The 25015-nt window shown below is 41.5% G+C and overlaps 1 protein-coding gene across 4 annotated transcripts; it reads left to right on the top strand.

Annotated features, from left to right (window-relative positions):
• The first annotated feature begins 4268 nt into the window (after positions 1-4268).
• zdhhc1 (zDHHC palmitoyltransferase 1) lies at positions 4269-21190 on the top strand. Of its 4 annotated transcripts, none has more exons than XM_082534957.1 (11): positions 4269-5131; positions 6032-6383; positions 7004-7179; positions 11724-11825; positions 12390-12514; positions 13812-13967; positions 15091-15221; positions 15317-15405; positions 16626-16743; positions 16925-17003; positions 19304-21190. In XM_082534957.1, exons 2-11 carry the CDS (start codon positions 6165-6167, stop codon positions 19810-19812), a joined length of 1704 nt encoding a protein of 567 aa, XP_082391083.1. In that variant the 5' UTR covers positions 4269-5131; positions 6032-6164; the 3' UTR covers positions 19813-21190. The 4 variants fall into 4 exon arrangements, with proteins under 4 accessions (XP_082391083.1, XP_082391084.1, XP_082391085.1 ...); XM_082534958.1 differs by having other exon boundaries at positions 4270-5131; positions 19307-21190; XM_082534959.1 differs by having other exon boundaries at positions 4274-5131; positions 15091-15206.
• Positions 21191-25015: the final 3825 nt, after the last annotated feature.

Here is a 25015-nt window from a genome sequence, read left to right on the forward strand (position 1 = left end):
ACAATGGAAAATATTTTTTATTTTCCTTCTTTTTCTGTAGATTCAAGCTGAGTGTAATTAGATTTTTTTTTAAATTTTACTTAGACTAACGTTTTTATTCCTGTCTACTGATAATATTTTATCATTATGTTAACACAGCCCAAGGTTCAGTTAACTTTGCACAAAAATAGAAACATCCTCCAAACAGCTACTATTTACTTTCTTACTTTGAGTACATTTCAGGGCCTGTACTTTTACTGGAGTAGTTTGGAACAGTAGTATTGGTAGTATTTGTATTCCTACAGTTCTGTATGACAGGGGTAGGCAACTCCAGGCCTCGAGTGCCAGTGTCCTGGAGGTTTTAGATGTGTCCATGATCCAACACAGCTGATTTAAAGGGTTAAATGACTCCTCAGCATTTCTTGAAGTTCTCCAGAGGCCTGGTAATGAACTAATCATTTGATTCAAGTGTGTTAACCCAGGGTGCGATCTAAAACCTGCAGGACACTGGCACTCAAGGCCTGGAGTTGCCTACCCCTGCTGTATGAAGTCACAGAACAGAGCCTGTGATTGTGGATGGTTGTCAGTCTCTCTGTGTTGGCCTGTGACAGACTGGTAACCAGGCTGGGGTGTATTTTGGTTCCCACCCTTCCCAACTAACCTGAAAACCTCCCTGACCCACTCTAACATGGTCTCAGTTGCAGACTTACCTGCCCTAATTTAGAGGGCGCTTACCTGAGTGAAATCTTGGCGCTGGAATGAATTGAACTTGAGCATAACCAGTTGTTGCTCCTACCTGAAACATTCATTAAAGCTCATTAAACAGTTTCTTCCAATATTATATTATTATTCTGATTGAATTGTCATTTGCTTTAGTTGTAACAAACCTTAAGAATAATTAAAACAGTTGAGGTGAAGGTGTATATACATTTCACAGCAAGAGAAATGTGGCTGTGAAAGGTGCTTTTAGATCAAGTCTAGCAGCTCAGCATAATGCCCATCACTGGGTATTTTTTGGCTACTTTGAAATATTATCTAAATTTGCTGTAATTTCAGTGATCATAAAAACAGAAAAGTTGCTGACTTTGCCCCAAGATATGATTATAAAAGCTTTTATTCACTTGACATCATGCTTCTACCCCAGCTTTGCTGTTACACAATCCTCTCATCGATTTCATTTCCTTTCAGTGCCATGCCTTTCTTTTATAATTTCTCTACTGCTACCACCGTCTGCCCTGCACTCATCCATCATTCTCCATCACTGCAAACTATACCACAATACTGCAAACTACCCAGTTTAACCTGTACTGTCTGTTCAGTATAAACTTTAAATAACATAGAATTATCATAATTAGTTTGTTTTCAAAGACGTTTCTCACTCTGAAATAACCAGATAACTTCAGCAACACATCATCTGCAGAGCCACTCACTGATTTAAAAAGTCTAACATGAGTGAGGACTTCACATATGAGCTTTAAATGTCCAGTTCATCACAAAATATTGTGTCATATTCCTCTCCTGTCCTCTCAGCCATACGCCTCCTTCCAACTCTGAGAGGAAAGTTATCAGAGATTAAGGATTTGATTCTTCCTGTTAAATACAGCCGCTTTACATTCAGCCATCGGACAGGCTGTGATCCAGACTGCATAGAAGCAATTAGCCTTATATTATATGAGCTGTTCCAAATGTTGCAGTTAAATTTATCTGTGACTTGAAAAAACTTAACTCAGTTTCAACTTGTTCATCTACAGTAGAGTAAGTGAGATGCCAAAGTATTGTGACCACAACTTTATTGACATCTGCACAGAGGAACACATGACCTTTAACATGCCACCTGAGCTGCGAGCCTCCCGGACTTTGGGCTTGTTTTAAAAACCTTTTTGCAAGTTTTAACAACAGCGTAATATCAAAAGCTCAACTTGTGCTGAACATTTCTGCAGTGCGGCAAAAGTTTTATTTCCTTTTGGTCATAAAAAGTATAACCTAGTTTAACGCCATTGTAAGAGTGTAACATCAGTAAAACAATGATGTTAAAATAAGATAAGATCAGATATCTTGAAGGATCGTGCATTCTTCACGTTCGCTTGTGTGCATAAAGGTAGTTTCCTCTCTGGAAACTCAGTGCTGGCCACCTTCCATCAGACCTTGAATCTGTTATGTAACCTGCAGACGAGTCAAAGAGCCCCGTCATATGGCACCGCTGCAGGCCCCTGTGGGACCCACATTTGTCAGTGAGGTGCATGTTTGTCGTTTTCTGCTCACTGTGGGAGTCAGAACCAGAATAAGCAGGTTTTGTAGGAGATCCTAAAGTTTCCATGTGGAGCTTTTCCTACAGCATCCGACAGCGGCACAGCTCAGGGGTCGGCTGGACCGAAGCTACATAAACAGTTAACTAATATCAGGAGAAACTTTTCCTGCATCTTTTATCACATGTTTCAACAGAAATATGAAGCATCTGCACTTTGGATCCCAATTTCTTGATTTTCTTCTCACAACATGACGATGAATGAATCTTTTGACCTTTCAGGATGTTGGTTGAGGAACTTATTAATTTGTTAAATAAAAAGGATCTAGGGTGGCCCAGTAGATCATGATATGAGATTTTCTGGGGGGGGCAAAATTTCCCAGTCTTCCCTGCGTATCCTTGCCTTTCCCTCCTCATTGTTTCAGTTTATACATCCTCAGTTCTCTTCTCACCTCCTCTCCTCATGTTTTCATCACTCCCACCAGAGAAACGAGTGGAGGAGGCATATAGAGGACTCCAGGAGAGAGGAGTTGAGGCAACCCCCACATTTAACAAAATGATACATCCTTGCTTTGGACATGCCAACAAAACAACTACAGCCAGCCTATTTCATATCTAATGTCAGGATCAGCTGCACGCATGCTGCATAAAGAACACCCTTCTCCTTTGGAACTTGGAGAAATTTTGCAGAGTTCTCTGGAAAGAAAGTCAAATGAGAAAATTGGATGGAAAAAGCCACATTCCAGATGTACCCACTCACGTTGGCTACTGTAAACAATATGCCAGCAAATGAAATATTACCAGAGTCCACAAGAGCCATGAAAAAACAGTGTAGGAGGCTGAAGGTACGTAAGGCAGCTTTAATCTGATTAACTGTACTTTTTCATGTGCATTGTTCCAGTATAGTATCTGGGTTAGGTCATGTCTACAGGATGCCAGATATCACGGCTGAGCTCCTCGGGGTTACTTCATTCATAAAGTTACATGAACCAGTAAGAATTTCATTTTGTGAAAAAACAACAGGTCAAATGATAGATAGATAGATAGATAGATAGATAGATAGATAGATAGATAGATAGATAGATAGATAGATAGATAGATAGATAGATAGATAGATAGATAGATAGATAGATAGATAGATAGATAGATAGATAGATAGATAGATAGATAGATAGATAGATAGATAGATAGATAGACTTCATATAACCGTAAAAGTCTTTACTTCTTCCTACTCCCTTTTGAGGATTACATTTGAATTACTCATATAGAGATAATAAATACATTGGGTAATTTTTAAATGTCCATTTATGTCAGTTGTATTGTATTCTTTTGAATATTCACAGTAAACTTGTATATGTGCATGTCACAAGCTGTTCAACAAACTTCACGCTTTTTTCTTTCTGCTCAAAGAGTGAAGAATGCAAAAGAAAAGGACAGAATTTGCATAAAACAGCTACATTCCAGATGTGTCTGTTCAAGTCGACTATTGTAAATGTGCTACGCTCCATGCCAACAAGTGAAATATTACCAGAGTTCACAAGAGCCATGAAAAAACTGTGTAGGAGGTTGAAGGCAGCTTCAATTGGATTAGCTGTACTTTTTTTGTACTTTTGTATGTAGTGAATCCGTGTTGTAATCTTTTTTAAATTAATTGCTTTGATCTTAAAGTAACAATTTAGTGTTGCATCAAAAATATAAATGTGAATGTATGAGATTAAAGACCTTACATCTTTCTTTTTATATGCTGTACATGCTGTATTTGCACATAAAAATACAGCATTAAAATATATAAACACTTTTTAGCTTGCAATACTTCTCAGCATTTATCTGATCATCTTATAATGAGAAACTTTTCAAAAAACGACCAAAAACTGAGACTGATTTAGTTTATACTAAAAAAAAACAGCACCCTTTTACCAACCACTGACAAAACTGAGGTTACAGCAAAGGGTTTTTGAGACGAATGAAAAAATAAACAAAACTAAGTGAAACATCAAATATAACACGGGTGGTAAAATGACAAAAATAAAGTATTAATAATTAATAATTGATAATCATATTAAAAATCGAAAACTTTAACGAGATAACAGTGGATAATAATAATAATGCTAATAATAATGCTAATAATAACGAAAATTGTAAACGCCTGAAGAGAATGGTTCTAGTTCACATATACAAATATCAACATAAATAAATACATAGCGGCGTTCTGTTGGTCGTGGATGTGCCGCCCTCTGCTGGATCCACGTCACTAACACAACTATCAGTTCCCGGAGCTCGGTTTTTACATTCATATAGTAGGCGGGGTCAGCTCCAGTTACCAATAGGTGTGGACCTACGGCGTTACCAGGGAAACGGTTTACGAGGCTGGAAGACGCTAGGAGACTGTGGAAGGCAGCAGCAGATAGGCTAACGGGTATCATGCTAGCAGGCTAATGGGATCCACAGCGATCTTAAATTTTTAAAACAGTCGTTCACCTTAAATATTAAACGTTACGCTCTGCGGTTGATTTGCGGTTACCCTCCCCCCTCCGTCTGCCGGAGTGAGAGCAAGCATGGCAGCAGCGGTGTCCCGCTAGTCGCGTCTCGTTAGCAGCTTAGCACGCTATCTGGCGAGCTAATCAGAATTGTATACCAATCACAGTTTCTCCCTGAGCACCGGTCTCGGCGAGGCCGCTCGACAGTGGATGAGCTCGGGTCCAGGGATAAAACGAGGACTGCGGCTGCCGACCAGGATGGATGTGAGTTAACAGCTGGAGTACTGGGACGGTGTGGCCCAGATCTGTGGATCTCTGGTTTACCCAAGAGCAGCCCCCTTCCCCTGGGACAAGGGGGACGGCAAAGCTTCACGCCGCTGCTCAGGCCCGGGCTCCGGGATGAGATGAGGCTCGGGTACCGGTTAACCAGGTGGGCTGCCCTCTCGTAGAGCAGGAGGTCCGGTGGTGAGATGAAGCCAAAAAAAATTGTCGATAAATTATGTGATGCTGTTGTGAGGACTTCATTTTTTTTTTTTTTGCACCATTCACTCGGTTACTTAATGAATGAACTGCTCCTCAGCTGCAGCATGTAGAAGGCAGTGTTGTCTGGTTCCAGCTGCTCAGCAGGAACGTTTGAAAAAAAAAATCATGCATGTAGAATCAAACACATAAACAATTTCCCCCTGATTACACTTTGATAAATTCAGGTATAAGCCAGTAAAATAACAGTCTGTGAAACCATCATTACTCAGATGATGGATTAGTTGAACAGAGACAGGAAAAACAGGAGCTGGAAAACTTACAGCTGAGGTGATTGGATTACGAAAATTATCTGCATCTTTTCTGATATTCAATTAAAGACCTCTGCTGTTTAATAATCTGTTTACTATCTCAGCCTGCTTGGACAAATCCAAGCTGTATGCAGACTTTTGTCAAAGACAAACTGATAAAGAAATTAACCAGCAGATGAACTGATCATGACAATAATCAGAAAATGGACCCTGGATAAAAAAAACAACTCATAACTCAAATACCGGTAAAAAATGTAACTTATTTGATGATATGAATAATTTAGGGAAAGGGTATAATTGTTTTATTAAGACTTCAGAGACTCCACCTCACCCCAGATGTTCAGATTACAGAAAGGTGGAAGCTGAGGGTTTGTGGAAAACTGATTGTGGCTAATTGGGCTGATGGTCTCAGATCACTGCTGTTTGCAGCTGTGTGTTGTACAGTGGGACACACGGTTGTGATGCTGCAGAGCTGTTGTTGGTCTGTGTGTTGTTGTTTGAATCAGAGCCTCTGTTCTCTCTCTCTGTTTCCTTTGCAGCTCAAACTCATTGATCATGAAGCGGCTCTTTATGCAGCTTCAGCCTGCGGTTACTCTCTCGCTCATGTGATGGAGACCACGCTCTGTGCCTGACAACAAACGGCAGCTCTTTGATGCTGGATGCGCGTTCGGGATGGACGTGTGCTGTAGGAACCCGAACCGGACGGCGCCGGTCGGTGAGGACGGCCCACGGCGAGCTGACGTGCTGCTCTGCTCTCGGACCAACGGTTGGAGCTGGCCTCCGCACCCCTTCCAGCTGCTCGCCTGGCTGCTCTACATCTACTTTGCCGTCACCGGGTTCGGCATATTCGTCCCCCTGCTGCCTGCACATTGGATCCCTGCGGGCTACATCGTATCCTTCCACTGCGTGGACAGACCACCACCGCACCACTGGTAGCGAGGTGTACAGATAAACACATGTGAACTTTCTACACCAGTAGCATTTTTTTCTATGGAAAAAAAAGGGAGGTTTTCCTCAAAATATAGTAAAACGTCTTTCCTTAAAATATAGTGTTAGTTTAGTCAAAGAATAGAGCAAATTGTCTTTCAAAAGCTGACGATGCTTTTCCTCAAATTATTACAGCTTTTATCTAAATATTTCGCGTTTTTGTCTTCTAAAAATTCCAGTTTTTATTATTTTAACTGGATCGTAATTCAGGTGAGTTCTCAAATTTGTGTCCCAGATACTTTGGTTGTACAGTCGACAATCTATAATTTATTCATTCTGTCTGCTGGTTTATTTAGCACAGCCAGTGTAAAGTCTGGCAGTGTTAGGGAGCTGTTTTTGGTAGTGTCTGATGCCTATGAAAATATGAAAAATGACCCCTATTCAAAATGTAATTTCCATATTGTCTGATAGCATTGAGTTTTTGTTACTGAGGGGACAGACAGTGATTTCAGGTCTTTTCTTTAGGTGAGGTGTTACAGTGTTGCTCCGGCGTATCTGTGTTTGATTCCTGATCTCTGTGTCAGTGTACGGGCATCATGTTTGTGTGTCACCTGTTTGTCCACGTCATGGCCGTGTCCATCGATCCAGCCGACTACAATGTCAGAGCGAAGAGCGTCCGAGGCCCGGTCCCCGTGTTCGACCGCTCCAAACACGCGCACGTCATCGAGAACTGCCACTGCTACCTGTGCCAGGTCGAAGTGTGAGTAACAAACAGAGGCTTTTCAACGCATGTATGCTGCATCATGTTATCGTTCCCGAAACTGCCGGATACCTTCATCCCAATGATAAAAACTCTCAAGTGCTCTCTAAGCTTGTATTTTAACATTTAGCTGTTTTATGGTCATTGTTGAGTTTTGTTGATGAGTCAGCAGCAGCGGTGATAAATCTGAAAGCTCACAGCCTCTTCAGATGGGATGCTGTCGGGTTAGTTTGATGCACTAATCTCAGGGTGAGTCTCAGCGTGCTGTGGAATATTCTTTTTAAAAATAGGGATGTGTACAGATCATCTTTAAATTTTGTAATTACACTTGCTGTTGAGCAATTTACCTTTTAGAGCAATACACATTATTTTCTTCTTGTTTATTGAAATGTAAAACAAGTGATTTTCACTTTTTATATAAAATGTGTTGTTTGTATGATTCTAATGTATTAATTATAGTGATTATATTGTTTCTGAAGTGGACGCTAGGGTTTGGTAAGGATATAGCTTCCAAATTCTGTCATGTTTTTTTAAGGGAATTTGCAAAAATTATATTCATGATATAAATTATATTTATGAGGATACAGACAAAAAAAATTAAATGATCTGTAATCGCTTGCAGGCAGTTGCATTTTTTATGCTGGCAAAATGAAAAATATTTTTCAGTGAGTTACTGTGACCACCTAATGCAATGGGTGAATCTATTGCTACAAGGTGCAGCAGCAGCATTATAGTGCAGTAGTTTTAAAAGAGATGGTCGCTGAGTCATTTGTTTACTTTTGGGTCACACGTCACCAGCTATTGGCTGGTTCAATTTGGAGGTATATCTCTGGTGAAACATATTTGCCACAGTTGTCCATCTCCAGCAGGAGCAGTTTTCTTGCTTATTTTTCTAGTAGTACTGTGCTTTGTTGGAGGTTGAGGTGAGCACTGAATTGTAAGTGGATGCTGACACGTGGCTTTCGCTCTCAGAGATCCCTGGGCTCATCTCGTTGTGCACTAGGAAAAATAAACACATGATCTTGCTATGATATCATGATATGACACTTTTATCTAACTTCAAAATTTAAACCGATGTTATTAGGGGTGATTCAGTATGGCACACCCTATTGGACCCAGACAGCTGCAGACGGATACTCATTTGTGTTGTAAGTCTTCCAAGAGATGCAGGCACAGTTGTTGCATTTTAGCCTAAAAGGCCTTTATACCCCTTCGTGTGCAGCAATATGGCCCAGGCAGCTATTTCAGTTGATGCCTTGGTGTTGGCTGATACCTTTAGATGAAATCAGGTTTTGTCTAAGGTCTCCAAAAAAACAAAACAAACAAAAGGAACCCCATCTGTTTTATATTTTTTGTCATTAACCCTGAATGATCTGGTTAATCAAAACTACCACACTGTGGATTGCTGCCAGCAGATGGTGCTAACACTGGTTGAAACTCTTTCTGATCAAGTTTCCCCATTGGCTGTTAGTAGCTGAGATTTTGTAGCTCAAATTGTCCTTTTGCTTCCTATCAAGCTAACATTGCAAATAGGTCACGGAGGTATGTTTACTTGAGCTGCTGTTGGAGTTTTTATTGGCATGTCCCTGCTGGGTGTCTCTCACAGGAGGACAGTCTCTGCAGGTTGCACAAACACACACATGCAGACACAAACTGCTTGTCAGCTGTTAGCAGCTTTGGTGTTGTTGGTAGCAACATGAACATGAACTGAAGTTTGCTTCATCTTCTGAGCTGCTTGTCACATGGTCTGGATTTGCACTGTCCAATCAGACTCCGGTGTTTTTAAGTATTTTTTTAAGCATGTTTGTTTATCAGGGGTCTCTCTGCATGCACAGAAAAGATTTGTTCCATAACTAAAGTGAAGGTGTCATGGATTTATTTAATTTACAGCCACATACTTTGCATTTATTTATTAATGCCACAAAGTGTTACTGATCTGAAGTCGAGGTCACAAAGCTTCAGCTGAAAGAACTGAAAATGTGTCATGTTAAATTTAATTTTAAACCCATGATGGTTCCTTCCCTCCAGTCCACCGCTCCTTGTAACCTTTTTAAAGCATGCTCTGCAGTCATGAACCCTTTGAGATGTTACCTAACATATTGCAAGTGTCCATCTCCGTTAGATCAGAGCTCATATGGTCTTTAACCTGCCAGGCTGCTTGCATAAAGTCAGTGTGATGTTCAGGACATTTTATGTCCTGAACATCACAAAAATCGATTTTCCGATGAAAATCGATTTTAGCTTAAATAAAGCGATATCGATTCATTAAAATCCTGAATCTATTTTTAAAAATGTAGGTTAAACCTCACAAAACTATTTCAGCAACCACCAAACAGCTAAAACAGTAAATGAGAGCAGGTAAACGGATTCTGCAAAAAGACGTAAACACAAAGCGTGGACCTGATGCATCAGAATCAGTGAGCTGTGGGCTTTCTCACCAGACGGCACGTACGCGGTCGGACACATCGTCGGGGCTGAAAACTGTCACCTCACACATTCTGATGCGTCAGGTCCGCATGTCGTGTTTACTGTTTTTTTTGCGCTAGATTCTGATGCTGCAGGTTTCATCTCTCTCCAACCAAAACTGACTGAACCAGCAGCAAAAGAAGATCCAAACTAAGCTTCACATTACGCTTCAGATAAGCATCGTCATGAATTCTGTCTTACTTTTGCGGTTTTGCTTCCACCACAATAAATTCACACTTCCTGCACAGCTCTTTCTCTCTCTCTCAGTGTACTTTAAGAACAGTTTCCCATCTAAAAATCACAATTTTCTGCATTATTCGCTTGCTTATTACCCACCAGTTTACCATTGTGCACAGCGCTGTCGGCTGCTGTTTTTTTTTTTTAAAAAGACCTCTGAAAGAAAAACTCATTTCTGCTGTTCAATTCCGAAGAAATGTAAACTTTTCAAAATGTTCTACTGCAGAATATTTTTAAGGTTATCTGCTATAAAAAGCCAGGCCAGGAAAATCTCCTTCATGTTTTTTGTTTTATCCTCAGTTACTTTGACACAAAGACATCTGCTGTGATGCTCACACCTCTGATGAAGTCTCAGAAGTGTCAGTACTGATAAATAATCAGAATTATAATATTTCTGACTGTTTGAGGCAAAATTTCCCTGATTTGAATCGAAATCGTGGATCAAATCGAACCTTGTCAATCAGAATCGAATCGATTCTAGAAATTGATACCGGGCCCTATTGTGCACACTTAAATCTAACAATATTTCTTAGAATTTGAATCTACACAAAGACTCTGAAAGGGTCTTTGTGTAGATTCACTGTAAAAACATTTGATTTTTTTTCAGACTGTTGATCTAAAGAAACAGTTCAGGCAGTCTGGTGACTCTCCAGACTCTGCGTGTTTAGATGTAAGAAATGCCGAGAGGAATTAGCTGTTTCACAGTATGCTCACACAAATGAGGTGCACATGTTTCGGTTTAGCGTGAGCTGATTGTCATCTTTGATATGAATCAGAACTGACCTTCAGAGAAACAACAGTTTGGGACTTGCTTCCAGTTGTCTGTACATCTGCACTGCAGACAAGAGCTCTTCACCACTGAATTCTGCTGATTTTAAGTCTCCATTTAAATATTTTACTGGCTTCATTAATTGCAGTGTTGCATAGTCCTCAGCAGCTGAATGCAGCTCAGTTCCTGAGTAAATAATAGAGCTGCTCATTGAAGCCAGGAGGTGATGAGCTGAGCTGAACTGCAGTGACAACCTCTGAGGAAAAAAAAATATGGGTCAGTGGGCTGGTCTCAGTAGGCCTCAGAGAACTGGGTCACAGGGGCTCTTACAGACCGTAAACCCCCTCTCAAACCTGGATCTGATCTGACATTGCTTTGCGCAGCACTCCCATTTCAGAATAAACATTGGGACCGGATATGAATACCCACAATCCTCTGGATCTGCTGCAGAGAAGGAGCTACACATTGACTCAGAATCTGAAAACTAATTTTAAAGGTGGTTTATTATGCTTGTTGTGCTGCTCCATGAGTAGCTTTGCATGACTCCCAGTTAAAAATGATGTTATTTATCTTTGCAGTTCATCCCCTGTCTGAAACGAGCTTTTTGAGCTTTTTTTTTCGAGCTCTTTTCAGTTTTCTATTTTTCTTCTGATTGGTTGCCCCTCAGAAGTTTGTGCAGCTGGTGGGCGGGGCTTCTCACACAAGTAGAAAAAAGACTTTTATCTCATGTGCACTGACCTCATTATTCCTCAGTTTTATTTGCATATACGGCCTATTTACAACGCCAGGATGTGAACTCTGGGATTGGCTGTTTAAATAACAGTTATGTACCATTTTGTGTATTAAGAACCTGAATTGTGTTGGAAGTAAAAGTTCTCATTCACACATTAAACATCCACACACATTAAAACAAACTTGACTGGTACTGTTTTACCAAAGCAGTAAAGTCATCAAACGTGAATGTGTTTCAGTTAGATTTGTATCACAATGCGTGCTGTACATTCTGTATAGTAGTGCTAGTACTAGGCTGCACTTCGTTGTAAACACAGATATATGTATGTGGTTGTTTCAGGGGACCGAAGTCGAAACATTGTAGCGCCTGTAACAAGTGTGTGGCGAACTTCGACCATCACTGCCGGTGGCTCAACAACTGTGTGGGCAGCAGGAACTATAAGTGAGTACTGGTTAATTTTCTGTGGAGTCAAACAATGAAGGATGCTGTCACCTGACACTGGTTCACTCCCAGTAAGACAGCTGTCTCTGACAGGGAAGTGAGGCTGATATACAGCTCTGTGCAAAGCACTGAATCTCCTTTAAGAAAAGGAGATTCTGTTGCACCTGTACGTGCACATCTGAGTCTTTCCAACATTAAAAGTCTTTAAAACAGGAAAGTCACGACCGCAACACAGACAAACTAACAGAACGAGGCAGCTGCCATATGATGGGAGTGATGAATCAGAGGAGGATGCGTCGTGTCTGATGTGACTCAGTGAGGAGTCGGTGTCTGTCATTGTTTTTCTGTGCTTCTGCCTGTAATGATGAAAGTGTCATTAACTGAAAACCGAGTTAGAAGCATTTCCAAAAGTCTCTTCTAAAATACTGGAGCAACATAGACATGGGCTGCAAAGATAGCAAATGTTATGTATTTTAAATATTTTAATCAATGTTTTTGAAATATATATTTTGTACATTCATGCCCATTAGGCGTGTGTGCTGAGCAGTGCTGTGTGTCCTGCAGGTTGTTCCTCCACAGTGTGATCTCAGCTCTTTTGGGAGTTTGTCTCATTCTTGTTGTTGCCTCCTACGTCTTCATCGAGTTCTTTCTGGACCCCACTAAACTCCGCACCGACAAACACTTTCTGGGTAAGATTTGACCTCTGACCTTGTAAAAAAGCTGTGAGTCTATAGTGTTTATTAAAAATTTTAAAAGAAATCTCAGTTAGGGTGTTCAGAAATCAAGAAGTGGAAGCTGAGGATCACAATGGGAAAGAAAGGTGATTAAAGTGACTGAATGCAGTATGGTTGTTTGTGTCAGGTGGGCTGGTCTGAGTAGTTTGTTTCCTACACAAACCATCTGTGGGTTTACAGAGATGGGTTGAGAAAGAGAGAAGAGAAGAGAAAGTATTCAGTGAGCAGCAGCTCTCAAGGGGAAAATACCAGAGGTGAGAGGAGAATGGCCTGGCTGCTTTAAGCGGATAGGAGGGTCACAGTAACGCAGAAAATCACTTGTGACAACCAAGGTATGCAAAAGAACATGTCTGAATGCACAACATGGGCTACAGCAGCAGAATGCCACACTGGGTGCCACTGTTCAAGAGAGAACAGGAAACTGAGGCTCCTGCAGGCTGAACAGAATTAGACCAGAGAAGATTGGAAAACTTTTGCCTGGTCTGATGAGTCTCAGATGGTAGCATCAGAATGTGGAGTGAAAAGCACGGCGTCATCCTGCCTCATATCAACGTTTCGGGAAGTTGGTGGTATTATGGTGTGGGGGATATTATCTTGGCACACTTTGGGCCCCTTAGTACCAGCTCAGGATCAGTTAAACCCCACAGCCTACCTGAGTGTTGTTGCTGACCATGCCCATTCCTTTGTCAAGAAGCACAGGTGAGGGATACTCTGAATTTAGCAGCTTCACAGTGAATGGAGTAACCTGCAAACTGAACTGAACTGTGTGCAGTCTCAGCTGCAGGATGAGAAAGCATGCCCCCTCCTCTCAGTGTTATCTGCAGGCGGAGAGTCCACATCCACAGCAGAGGGAGGAAGATCAGGAGAGTGAGATGACTGATGTCTTTGTCCTTCAGTCTCGTGTTTTCATGTGAGGAAGATTATTTAGTTTGTCGACAGCTTATAGTTGTTTCAGTGAGTTTAGGGTGATTTTTGCTGTTCAAAAGGTCACTGTTGTCTCTCTATAAATGACTTTTTATTATGTTTCATCGTGAACCTGAAATTTTGTTAAACTAAAAAAGGAGGAATATTAGAAAGATCATTCTGACGCCCCCAGCCAGCTCACAGATACAACGACAACAACTTTTAAAGCTAAACAAACTCAAAGTTATACCTGATGTGCTTGGATTTTCCTGATATATTGGGGTTTGGTTATTCAGCCATTAAATGAAGAAATGCTGTTTTCACAGTTGGCTCTTCTTGTGTCCCGCAGTGAGGAATGAGACAGGTGTGTGGTTCGTCTTCCTGCCCGTCGCGCCTCTCCGGTCAGCTGCACCGGTGATTCCCGTCCTGGCTGCCATCACAATCGCTCTGGGTCTTCTGTCCTGCGTGTTGCTCTGCCACTTGCTTTGTTTCCACATCTACCTGAGTAAGAAATAACACACCTGCCTGTCTGTCCACGTGTCAAATCTTTGACAAGAGGAAGCTTTTCTTTATTTTCTGCCCAGCAGTTAATGTTGTAATGTCTGATGTTCATAATAAATATTTTCAAAATTCAAAACGTATGTAAAAATGATCCCAGTGAAGCTCAGCCTCAGACATATTCTATAACATACCGATTTTAGTACATCACAGATTTAAGTTTCTGTGGTGATCTGCTGCAGGTACAGCATGCTTATGAAATGCAGGCAGTGCAGTTCACAGGCAACACGTCACGTTAGTCTGTAGAATGGCTTCTGTATTTATGACAGTGGGGCAAAAAAAAGGTCCCTTCAAAACAGCATTTTCTTTCAAAGTAACTAATAGGTTTTCCTGTTTCAGAATCCATTTGTTGTCTTTAGGTTTTATAAAGAGATAACAATCCACAAAACTGTGAGTTTGCATCAGTTTTACTACTATTTTTATTTTGTAAACAATCAGATATTTATGTGAGCATTTTATAAAGGTTTTGAGGGGTAGCACTGGGGGGCCATCAGCATTTGTATTGCTTTAATAATTCCTTTTCTTCAGATTAGACCTGATGTGCTGCTCAGTGGGAATTGAGCATAAAATCCACAGTCTGCCTTCTTTGTAAAGATTTATTGCAGAGTTCATTTATTTAAAAGCAATATGAGGCTTCAGCAGTCTGAGTCAGACACATCACTCGTCTGCAGCTCGATAAAACCAAGAGAGAAAATTCAGTTAAAAAAAATTCTCTTTAATAACTTCACTCACATTCAGGTGATGCTGCCAGCATATCATACGTTTGGATATTTATTTGTTTATTTAGCAGCATGAAGGAGCTATAAAGAGCTTTTCCTTCCTCGTGCTGTCTACGCTCTCACAGAGGTTATTAAATCTTTGTTTCTGACCTCATGGTAATGCTGCAAGACCCCGTCAGTGTTTCAGAACAAATCCTGTGGGTGTGTGTTTTGTGTTATGTGTGTGTTTTTAACTGGTCCTCTGAGGACATTTAGTCCACTTCCTCTTTCTCTTCACAAAGACGGACCTTTAAAGGCCATGTCGGGGTTCAAGGGTCTGGGGAAATGTATGTTTACGTATGTGTGTTTCAGTGTGGAACAGGCTCAGTACGTACGAGTACATAGTGAGGCAGCGCCACCGTGTGGACAACAGAGACTTGAGGAAACCGGGATCTGTGAAAGAGACGGCAGCTCCTTCAGTCCTCAAGGTGACTGACTGGCAGGCGAATAAGCTCTGTTAATAAAGGGAGAAAGAGTCTGGTTTGGGTGGGGTTGAGTTCAGGCTCTGAGTCTTTGTCCTCTGCTGTCCCCTCATCAGGATGTGAACTACTCAGGGACTCTGGGTTACACCAACCCTCAGCTGGACGTGCAGGAACCTACTGCTGTGGCCGTGCGAGGAGAGGCAGAGTAAGTCTCTCAGCTCCTCCTGTTCTGGTTCAGATGGCCGGGTCCTACTTAAAGCCGGCGCGTGTGATTGGCTGAGATGAACTGACCGGGTCCCGACACGTCTCAGTAAACAGCTGGCAACAGTTATTTCACCACACGAGGAGGCCGGACCTCGTCGCCATGGACACGGTTTTCTTTGCAGAAAACAAAGTGCAACATGAAATTCTTTGGCTTCAACTTTCAGGAAGCAAACAAAGTGTGGATTGTGTGTGTGTGTGAGCTAAAGGGAGGAGGCTTTTTGTGTGTGTGCGTGTGTGTGTGACAGAAAGGCTTGATAAATAATCCCACTCACTTTAACACTTGCTCTGAATCCTGTCTATCTGAGACGTAGGAAACCTTTTTTATAGTGGAGCAGGAACAGTCAGAGAACAACGTGGAGGGCACAAAATAAAACACTGACAAACAGGGAAACTAGTTTAGATACTTAATCACACGTAGAATCTGTCGTTGTCCAGTTAAATTGTTCTAGTTCCAGTGTGTCGGGTCATTACAGAAGCACAGCGTTAGTGTGATCTGTGAGCGACCGACAGGTAGATTATTTACCTGCACTGACAGGGTTCATTGGTCGACGGTGAGACGCTGGAGTGCTGACCCTGAGCCACATGCCTCTCCACAACAGCTGTAATAACCTTTTTCTTTTTTCTGAGCACGTGTCTTCTTTACCTGAGGTTTCTCCCAGTGAAGGAGACAAGTGTGCTACTTTTTATTGACATTATTACCTCTTTTACACCAACACGGTGCCAATGCAGATCTAGCTCCGTGTTATTGGTTCCAACTTTGTGCTCCACAGCTTTGTTGTACCAAGCTGGTGTCAGCTTTTTAACATCAGCACCAGGCCTTTATTTATTTATTTGGTGGAAATCTGAGGAACTGGCTCTAGATCGGGCACCAGCACTGTGCTGGTGGAGAAGGAGGTCTCTGTATTAAGGGGTGATCTCTAGTGTTCACAGAACTTTGTGTATGTGTTTCTATTCTATAGTCATTAAAGGTAAAGTGAAATATTTAAGCCCTTTTGCTGTTGATGATTATGGCTTATAGCTCATCAAATCCAGTGTCTCAAATTATTAGAATATTTCCTACGATTTGCACAGTATCCAGGTACTTTTTTTTTAGATGCACTAGTACAGCCTGTAGTACGCAATCAGATAATCATGCATTGTGTGTGTGTTTGTGTGTACCAGGTTCCTTGCCAATGGTAGAGTGAGGACTATGTCCAGTCCTGTCATGGAGGAAGAAGCTCCGCCCACTGTCTCTTCAGAGATGAAAGCCATAGCGGCACACACACATCGACACACACAGGTAAAAGCCCACAAACCACACACCCGATAACAGGTTCAGTGTGATGTTGCACAGACTGTGGAGGTCTGACGGATCAGGAGAAACTTTGGATAAATTTGTGTATATTTGAAGCGAATATGAGAAAACAGCAGTGAGGGAGACCGCACTTAAAAACCTGCTTTGTATTTTTATTCTTCTGCAGAAGAAAAAGAAGAAGAAGGTACGTAAAGTCCCAGCAGAGGTGACCAGAGAGCGCTGCCCAGCCACAGCCCCGCCTCCCGGTATGGCCTCACCTGTCTGTACATATGAAGGCACTTTTGAACACACCGTGTTCTCTAACCTGAACCTAAAGGCTGTCAAAGTTCCGCTGCTCTGTAGCAAGCGTCTGCTCTGCTTTCCACTTAAACGACCTCCTCTTTGAAATTTACTGGTGTTAACCTTGCGGTCCTGTGGTGCGTTCACACACAGAAGTGAAAGTCTGACAGCAGAAGCTGCGATGTTAGAAAACGGGCTGACACAAATGTCATGACACAAAGCCTTGGGCAAATAAAGGTGCTTCATTTGACCTTACAGCAGAGGGCAGTTTCAGTCAGTTCAGTTAGCATAGCACACGATTAATCAGCAAAAATAAATATTTTCCTAATGTTGTTTTTGGAAACTAAAATAAGAGAAAATTGTTTACAATTACAGATCCGAAATCTTACATTAAAGAACAAATCCATTCACAGAATTTGTTTGGAGAGGTCAAACTTATTGGCACCAGCTGATTAAACAAAGTGAAAACAAGTGAAGGCTTAAAAAAAAGAATAGAAAAGAAAGTTACTGAAAAGCTGTTGGGATGAAAGAGCTAAACTAATCAAAAGACAGAGTTTGCAACATTTTGAGTTTGGTCATATCCAGGCTGCTTAATTTAATTAGATTTTCCTCTGAAACTGTTCAAAAACAGGAACACTCAAAGCTTCTGTCCGTCTGCCCGTCCCGTGTTCACACAGCAGATCCTGTCACCTTAAGTCAGGGAGGAAGAGCAGCTCGACAACGTAAAAAAGCAAAACAAACTGTTAGATTTGAGGTGGGAGCACTGATTGACCTAAACCTGAACCCTTCCACCTGTTTTGTTTCTCCCTTACTTCCACATGTGCAGCTGTGCACACTGATGTTTCAGCTGCACATGTGACCTGCCTCGGGTCACTGAGTGCAGACAGTCTTCAGGTAGCTCCCGTCTAAACTTTGAACTCCTTTAACAAAACATGTACCTGTTCTCAGGATCCCAGCTGTCATTTATTAATTTTAGAGTCACACCAACAAAGGTTTTACTCTTCTCATAGATGTTCACAAGCATCTTGTTCAGACCTGTAGTGATGTTGGAGCAAGTCCAAACGTGGTGTAGATTTGTGGTGCTGCTGTTTTGGTTATTTCACTTCTCACATTTGCTGGAAAAACCTGGAAAAATTGGGGGGGGGAATAGATAACCATAAACAGATGCTATCTGTAGGACAGCTAAAATGTTGCTCGCTGTATTAAATCAGAATAACAGACAGAAGTACCCTATGTTTGTTTTCTCTCCTTATTTTGGATGATGAATCATTGTAGCTGCTTCCCAAACATGCATTCATTCCAAGAGCAGCAAGACTCCTAATGACTCGTAATAGGGTGATCATTTTAATTTAATGTATTAAAGAGAATGGTTGGGTGGGATGAATGGGCACATATGCTAAAAATATAGCTCGATTGGCAAGCTATTGGTGGCAATTCTGACCATCGTTAATAGCCGAGATCTTCTTCCATTCACACAGCCTTAACCTCGAGGGTCCCCAACTCTCCAATCAGGAAAACATTCAGGTGTTTTCCTTCAGGTTAGAATCAGAGTCTCAAGTGGCATTCAGTCAGGACATGCAATGACTCTGAGCTGTGGGATTTGAGCGACTGATATCAGGTAGCGTGGGAATGTGTATTTTTCTGTTCCTGGATCACAGAGCTGCTCCTGCACAGAATAAAGCCTTTACAAATATGAAACAATTGCATTGATGTCTGGCAGAAAGCCTGAAACTCCACTCCACACTGTATATAAATGCCACTTGTTTTGCACATATTCAACTCTGTATATTTTATATATTTTATTATTATTATTATTATTATTATTATTATTTTATTTTATTTTTTTACTATTTAATTTGTAAAAATGTGTATACACACACACACACACACACACACACACACACACACACACACACACACACACACACACACGTAGGAAAATATTTAGTATACACATCCAGAAATGCATACACTATTATATATTGTACATATATTTATTAGTTTCAGGTTGGCCATTCTTGTATTTTGCTCGTTTGTGTTGTTGTGTTTGCACATCTCTGTTGCTTGTGGGGCTCGCACACAAGAATTTCACTCGCATGTGCTGTGCCAGTGTGCCTGCACATGTGATGTGACAATAAAAAGTGATTTGATTTGATTTGATTTGAAATATGTCCTTAAATGTTCTAAAAAAAATGATGACATTAATAATTTCCTCTTTCTTTCCTAAGAAAGTAAATTGTTTCTGACTCTGTCTCTTTCTCTCTAGCAGAGCCCAGCAATGTGTCCACTGTGTCCTTGGGTCAGCGGCTTCCTTTCCCAGCATTCCCCCTGAGGGCCACGCTGCTCCCCCTGGCCCCCACTTCAGGCCCCGTCCAGGCTGCCGCCCCTCCCGCCGAGTACCACTCAGATTCTGCTGAGTCTCTGGAGGAGATCCCGGTGGCGTTGGCCAAACTGGGCTCTTCGGCCTCTGCTGCTACAGCAGACGCGTCTTCACACAGGCCTGTCCCGGCATTCCCTCTGCCCTCACCACAGCCCAGGACTAAAAGGAAGGGCGCCTCCTCCCGCGCTAAGAACGCGGCGGAGCTGAGGTTCGAGATGGCCACCACGCACCCTCCCTCAGTGTTCGTTAGCCGGGCCAGCGGAGAGGCCACTGAGCCCCTAGAGGAAGTCCTCAGCCTGGGCAGGAGGAAGACTGGACTGAGGCCCAGACCCGGGTCCAGACCAGCGTCCCGGGCATCGCTGGGCTCAGGCGCTCCCTCTTGGATGGAGCAGTAATAAAGCAGACTGCTACTCTTTATCTTTTTACAATCACTTACTGGCACAACTATTTTACTTTTATTCTGAAGGGTTTATATTGCTCTATTTATTGATTTACTTTAATTTTGAAAGCCAAAGCCTGACTTCCTGTTTAGGTCTCGGTAAATGAAGTGTTTGTGGATGTTTGTGTGTCTGTTCCTGTGGAGACTTTATGGACACCTCCCAATTGTTTTTCACTGTTTCCTGTCAATCGGTCCTCTGCTACTTAACCTGGTCTCCATGGTAACTGTGGGCCACAGAGACACCAGGTGCTTAAGAGTTTAAATTTGAACCCCAAAAAGGCCAATAATGAGTCAATGAAGTCATCAGTAACTAATCCGATAAGTACCACTAAGCTAGAAAATGAAGCTCAAAGCTTCAGCAATTACATCTTATCTTATTTATCTTATGTGAAATCTGTAATTTGGATTTTCTGACACTCGTCATTTTTCAGCCAATCACAAATGCTTTAAACGTCTGCCGGGTGTAGCTTACACCCGCTGCTACACTGCAAACTGCGACACCAGGTTGAATCCTATTAAAGGAGCACTTCAGCATTTAGTTCATTCCAGATATCGAAGATCTGAATTGGTGATCTTTAGTTTTCTTAACTGGAAGCTAACAGGCTGTTGCTGCGTAGGTAGTGTGCAGCGTGGGCGTGGGATCAGAGAAAATGTCACCACGTAGCTCTTTCAGCCGTCACGTGTGAATGAAGCAGCATAAAGACATGAAAGCTTAGAACGGCTCTTTCTTAACAGGAATTAAGTTTTTCAGTAAATGTTGAACCGCTCCTTTAAATGTTTCATTTTTTCAGACTCCTCCTGAAGTCTGTGTGCAGCTGGACATGCTGAGGATGCTTCACCTGTCAGCTGATTTAACAATAAAGAATGAAAGCTGGTGCATTTGTTACACGTTTATATCCAGATGCTGGTCCGGAGATTTAATTCTTCTTCGTTTGCTGCACTTTCAGCTGTGCCTGCTTGTTCATTCCTGAAGAGTCATGACAGCAACTGGGTTTTCAGATCAGAGCCACAGTAATTAGTTGATTAAGAAGCCTAAAATCAATCAATTCATAAAAATCTTCTGTAGCCTTATCAACACACATGACTACGATAAAGCATTAAGCTACAAATTTTGGTTTTGTATATGTAAATGAGTAATCCATCCACATAAAAAGAAGAAATTAAATGCAAATGAAGATTTAAGCTTGTATCCTGCTAGTGAAGCACTCAGAGTATAGAAACATGTATATAAAAGATGGGCACACACCATGACGTCACTCTGTTCTGTGAACCTTTTTCTCACTGTTTTAAGCTTTGATTTTTGTGATTGCTGTCTTTTTTATTTGGAGTCACAAGTGACCAAAATTGTTAAATAAATTTGAAATAACATGTAATTTCAAACTTACTGCTGTGTTTCCATCCTTTCTCTTAGCTACTAATCCAGTTCAGGGTTGTGGGCATGCTGGAGCCTGTGCCAGCAGCTATGGGGTAAGAAGCAGGGGTAGAGCCTAGATTGGTCTTATCAAAGGTGTTTTATTAGAAATAAGTTAATGTAAATCATTCCCTTTATTTGCAATAAAAGGTCACAAGAAATGACTAAAGAAACAGCCCAGGGAAGTAGTGCAGAGGAAGACGGAGAAAGCGATGGTGTGAAAACATCAAGAAGTGAACATGGAAAACTTTTCCAGATAGTGGATTGGTATCCTGCTCGTGTGCTCAGTGCTTCTATAACTCCACGGGGAATTAAGGGATCAAGACATGACAGGATGGGAATTTAAATGACCTCGTGTAGCCCAGTTGCAGATCCTTCACAACCTTCCAGGCAACTCTGGCCCACAATTTGGAAATCATTAATTTAGGCAAAAGAAATGCTGCTTTTCTTTCTCATACAGTTTGTGGATTAAATATTTTCTGGGTTTGGACTGTCGGTTGTACAAAAAAGCCCATTTATAATGAATCAGAGCTCTGGGGAGCTGTGCTGAACATTTGTGCCGTTTTCTGATGTTTAATAGTTGGAATGATTCATTGTTAGGAAAGTAATTGTAAGTTGCACTGTTTTGTTTTTCACTCTAATGGTCCCATTATGAGTCCCGAGGGTCAGCCTTCATGCTGCAGCTGTTTGTGTTTCCAAAATCAGAGCTGCTCAGCAAGAGGCAAAAGAGCTGAAGGTCACAGGAACACACACACACACAGTGGTTACACACACCACAGGGATGATTTAGACGTTAACTTAATGAATCATATTTATCACCACGTATCTGCCAAAGCTTTTATTTTGACAGGCTGATAATGTGTGCGTGTGTGTTGTTGCATGTCATCATCCCTTCACGATGTGAGGAGGAGTTGCCTGGGCAACCGGTCAAGACAACATCATAACAACGTCAATCAAAGAGGAGTGGCAATGAGAAGTATGTGACACACACACACACACACACACACTCATTGCTGGGTGTTCCTGTGGTGACACCCGAGAGCGGTCACTGAACACACACACACTGATGTTTGTGAGTCTCTGTCAGCAGCCGCATTAACACGCTGCCGCCTCAAACGTCAAATATTGTCATGTTTTTGCAGTCAGCTGTCCTCCAGTTATTCCTCCACCTGCTCCCTTTAGGAGCTGCAACACTACCAGAAAAAACAGCAGCTTTTTTTACAGTACGCGTGGAAATCAAAGAATGACACGACTCTGCCCGTGAAAAGCAAAAACCTTATCTGATTTTAGTTTGCCTGATCTCCCTCTAAGGTCATCCTCTCACACATCTCTGGACAGCTTCCAGCATCTGTAGTATTTTTAGATGCTTCCCTGGAAGTCCTGAGTGAAAGTGGTCAGCAGAGGTCTTCCATGGAGTGATCAAAAAATAGCAGATGTGCTGAAAGTGGTCCAGAGATGGAGCTTAAAAATGGAGATCAGGACATTTGAGTCAAAGTTAGAGACCTTTGATTGTAGCTTGTATGCTTAAGTAAATAGATAAATAAACAGATGTGATTATAGGTGTATAATTGCATATGTTTGTTATATTCATATCAGTGTGTACAAGTAAGGCGAATATTGATATTATTCATTAGAAAGGAAGGATAAGATCTATCTATCTATCTATCTATCTATCCATCCATCCATCCATCCATCCATCCTCTGTTTTTTCATTTGAATATGTGAACAATATTCGATGCCCTCTGACTGAAAAAAATCCAAAATATTGCATTCATGAAGGAAGTCTGGTGACTTTTTTATATTTTTATATATTAATGCTGCCATGACTAAACATGCAGACAAACGAAGAGTGAATATGAACACTCCAGCATGGAGGATGCCAGAGTGCGGCTATGGCTATTTCCTGGAAGCTTTGTTCTGGCCAAAGTCTGACGTCCTCTCCAGTCATATGGCTGTGTCCTCGCAGGTTGTCCTGGAGACCCTGATCAACATGATGTAACCGAACACCAACAGCTGCTTCCTGCCGACACACCCGCTGCCATGAGCTCACTTCCTGCCGCTCAAAGACACACACTCACAGTCTCTGACCTATTGTTCTTTGCGGACTCAAAAAGTAAACAGCGTGTTTATCCTCCTAAACAGGATGAAGAAGACATCACAGCTGAGCTCACTCAGCCCATCAAAGTGGAAAACCAAAATTATTCTGACAGTGACCCGAAAACCAAATAAAGAGCGAGATGATGAAATCATTTAAATTTTCATCAGTGTCCTCAGTATCTGTCAAACAAACACATGATTGTTAAATAAACTCTTGTGGAAGAAGAATCATGCGGTAAATTAATGAGGCAGCAGATAATCTCATCTGTTCTTCTGGAGCTGATTGATCTGCTTTCAATACGAATCATCTTCAGATCAGTCAATGAGGTTATCAGATGTTATAAGAGGCAGCAGCAAAGCAGACGAGACATACTGCAGCTCATATTTCTAAAGAGAGAAACTGATGGAACAGCTTCAGCTTTAGGCTTTGTGTTGAATATCTTTTTATAGGTGATAATTACTGTTATTTCTGTTATATCAACCGTTCTGCTTCCATCAACAGAAAGTGAGCAGAGTCCATTAGCTTCTCTCTGAGCAGCCAATGCTAAAAGTATGTGAGCCGAACAGAGAGCAGGTCAGTGTTGAGTGCAGCAGTGCACCTGTTATACTCTGACAGTTTCCCCACGCTGTGAGAGACAAACTGGGAAGCTGTGTGTGAAAAAACAGGGCAGCAGCATCTGTCCTGTGTGAGGGAACGTTCTCATTTCCACGCTGATGAAAACCACAATGATTTCATTTTATCGTGCTTTTATTAAAGCTGGATCGTGGTTTGGATATTTATCCGTAAAGAACAGAAACTCACTTAATCACGCTGTTAAATGGTCTAGCAGGCCGCTCGGTGAGCCACAGCAGAGCCCCGTGCACCAGTTACTCTGACTGGCTGCTTTGATTTAACCCTTTGTCAGTTTAACCGTCCTTCTTCTGGACGTCGTTCAGATAAACAAACAGCAGTTTTCTTCTCCTACGTACTGTGTGCATACCAAAGTTAACATAGTTAGGCATTTTCTAATTAGGTTTTATTTATTCAGTTTTGTCTCAGTTACTGGGCTTGTTTCACTTTAGTTTTTATTGCTTGAGAATGCTTTGCTTTTATTTTTATTAGTTTCAGTGTTAGTTTTAGTCTTTTATTGTATGGAGACATGTGGCACAGGCAGTATTTAGGAAAATCAGCACAGTGTGACATTAAAAACACTGAACTTTTTGAAGCAGTTGACTCTCACTCTTGTAGACATCCAAAGTCTCATTAAACATTAGGGCTGCCACAAACGATTATTTTGATAGTCGACTAGTCACCGATTATTTTTGGTCGACTAATCAGATCATCATCCATTGGACGTAAAACCTACGGCTTATTGCACCAGCAGCATCTGCATTTTTGTAATTGGGAATGATCCGCAGATCACACTTGAGTAGCTTAATAACCTCCAAAATGAGGTCAGGTCCAAGGGCTGGACTGAAAATGAACAAAAAAGCAGCCAATTTCCAAAGAAAAACTGAAAGACCTTCAAAAAGCCTGGAGAACTATTGCTCAAGACCACTTTAATAATTACAATTAAGTCTCCTTGGAAACAAAATATTAAAAAATAAAGAGTGACTCACTAATTTTGCACATGACCGTACATGCATCTTTTATATACAGTCTGTGAATGAG

The sequence above is a fragment of the Aulonocara stuartgranti genome (genome assembly GCF_965226115.1).
Source record: "Aulonocara stuartgranti genome assembly, chromosome: 1".
NCBI lineage: Eukaryota > Metazoa > Chordata > Actinopteri > Cichliformes > Cichlidae > Aulonocara > Aulonocara stuartgranti.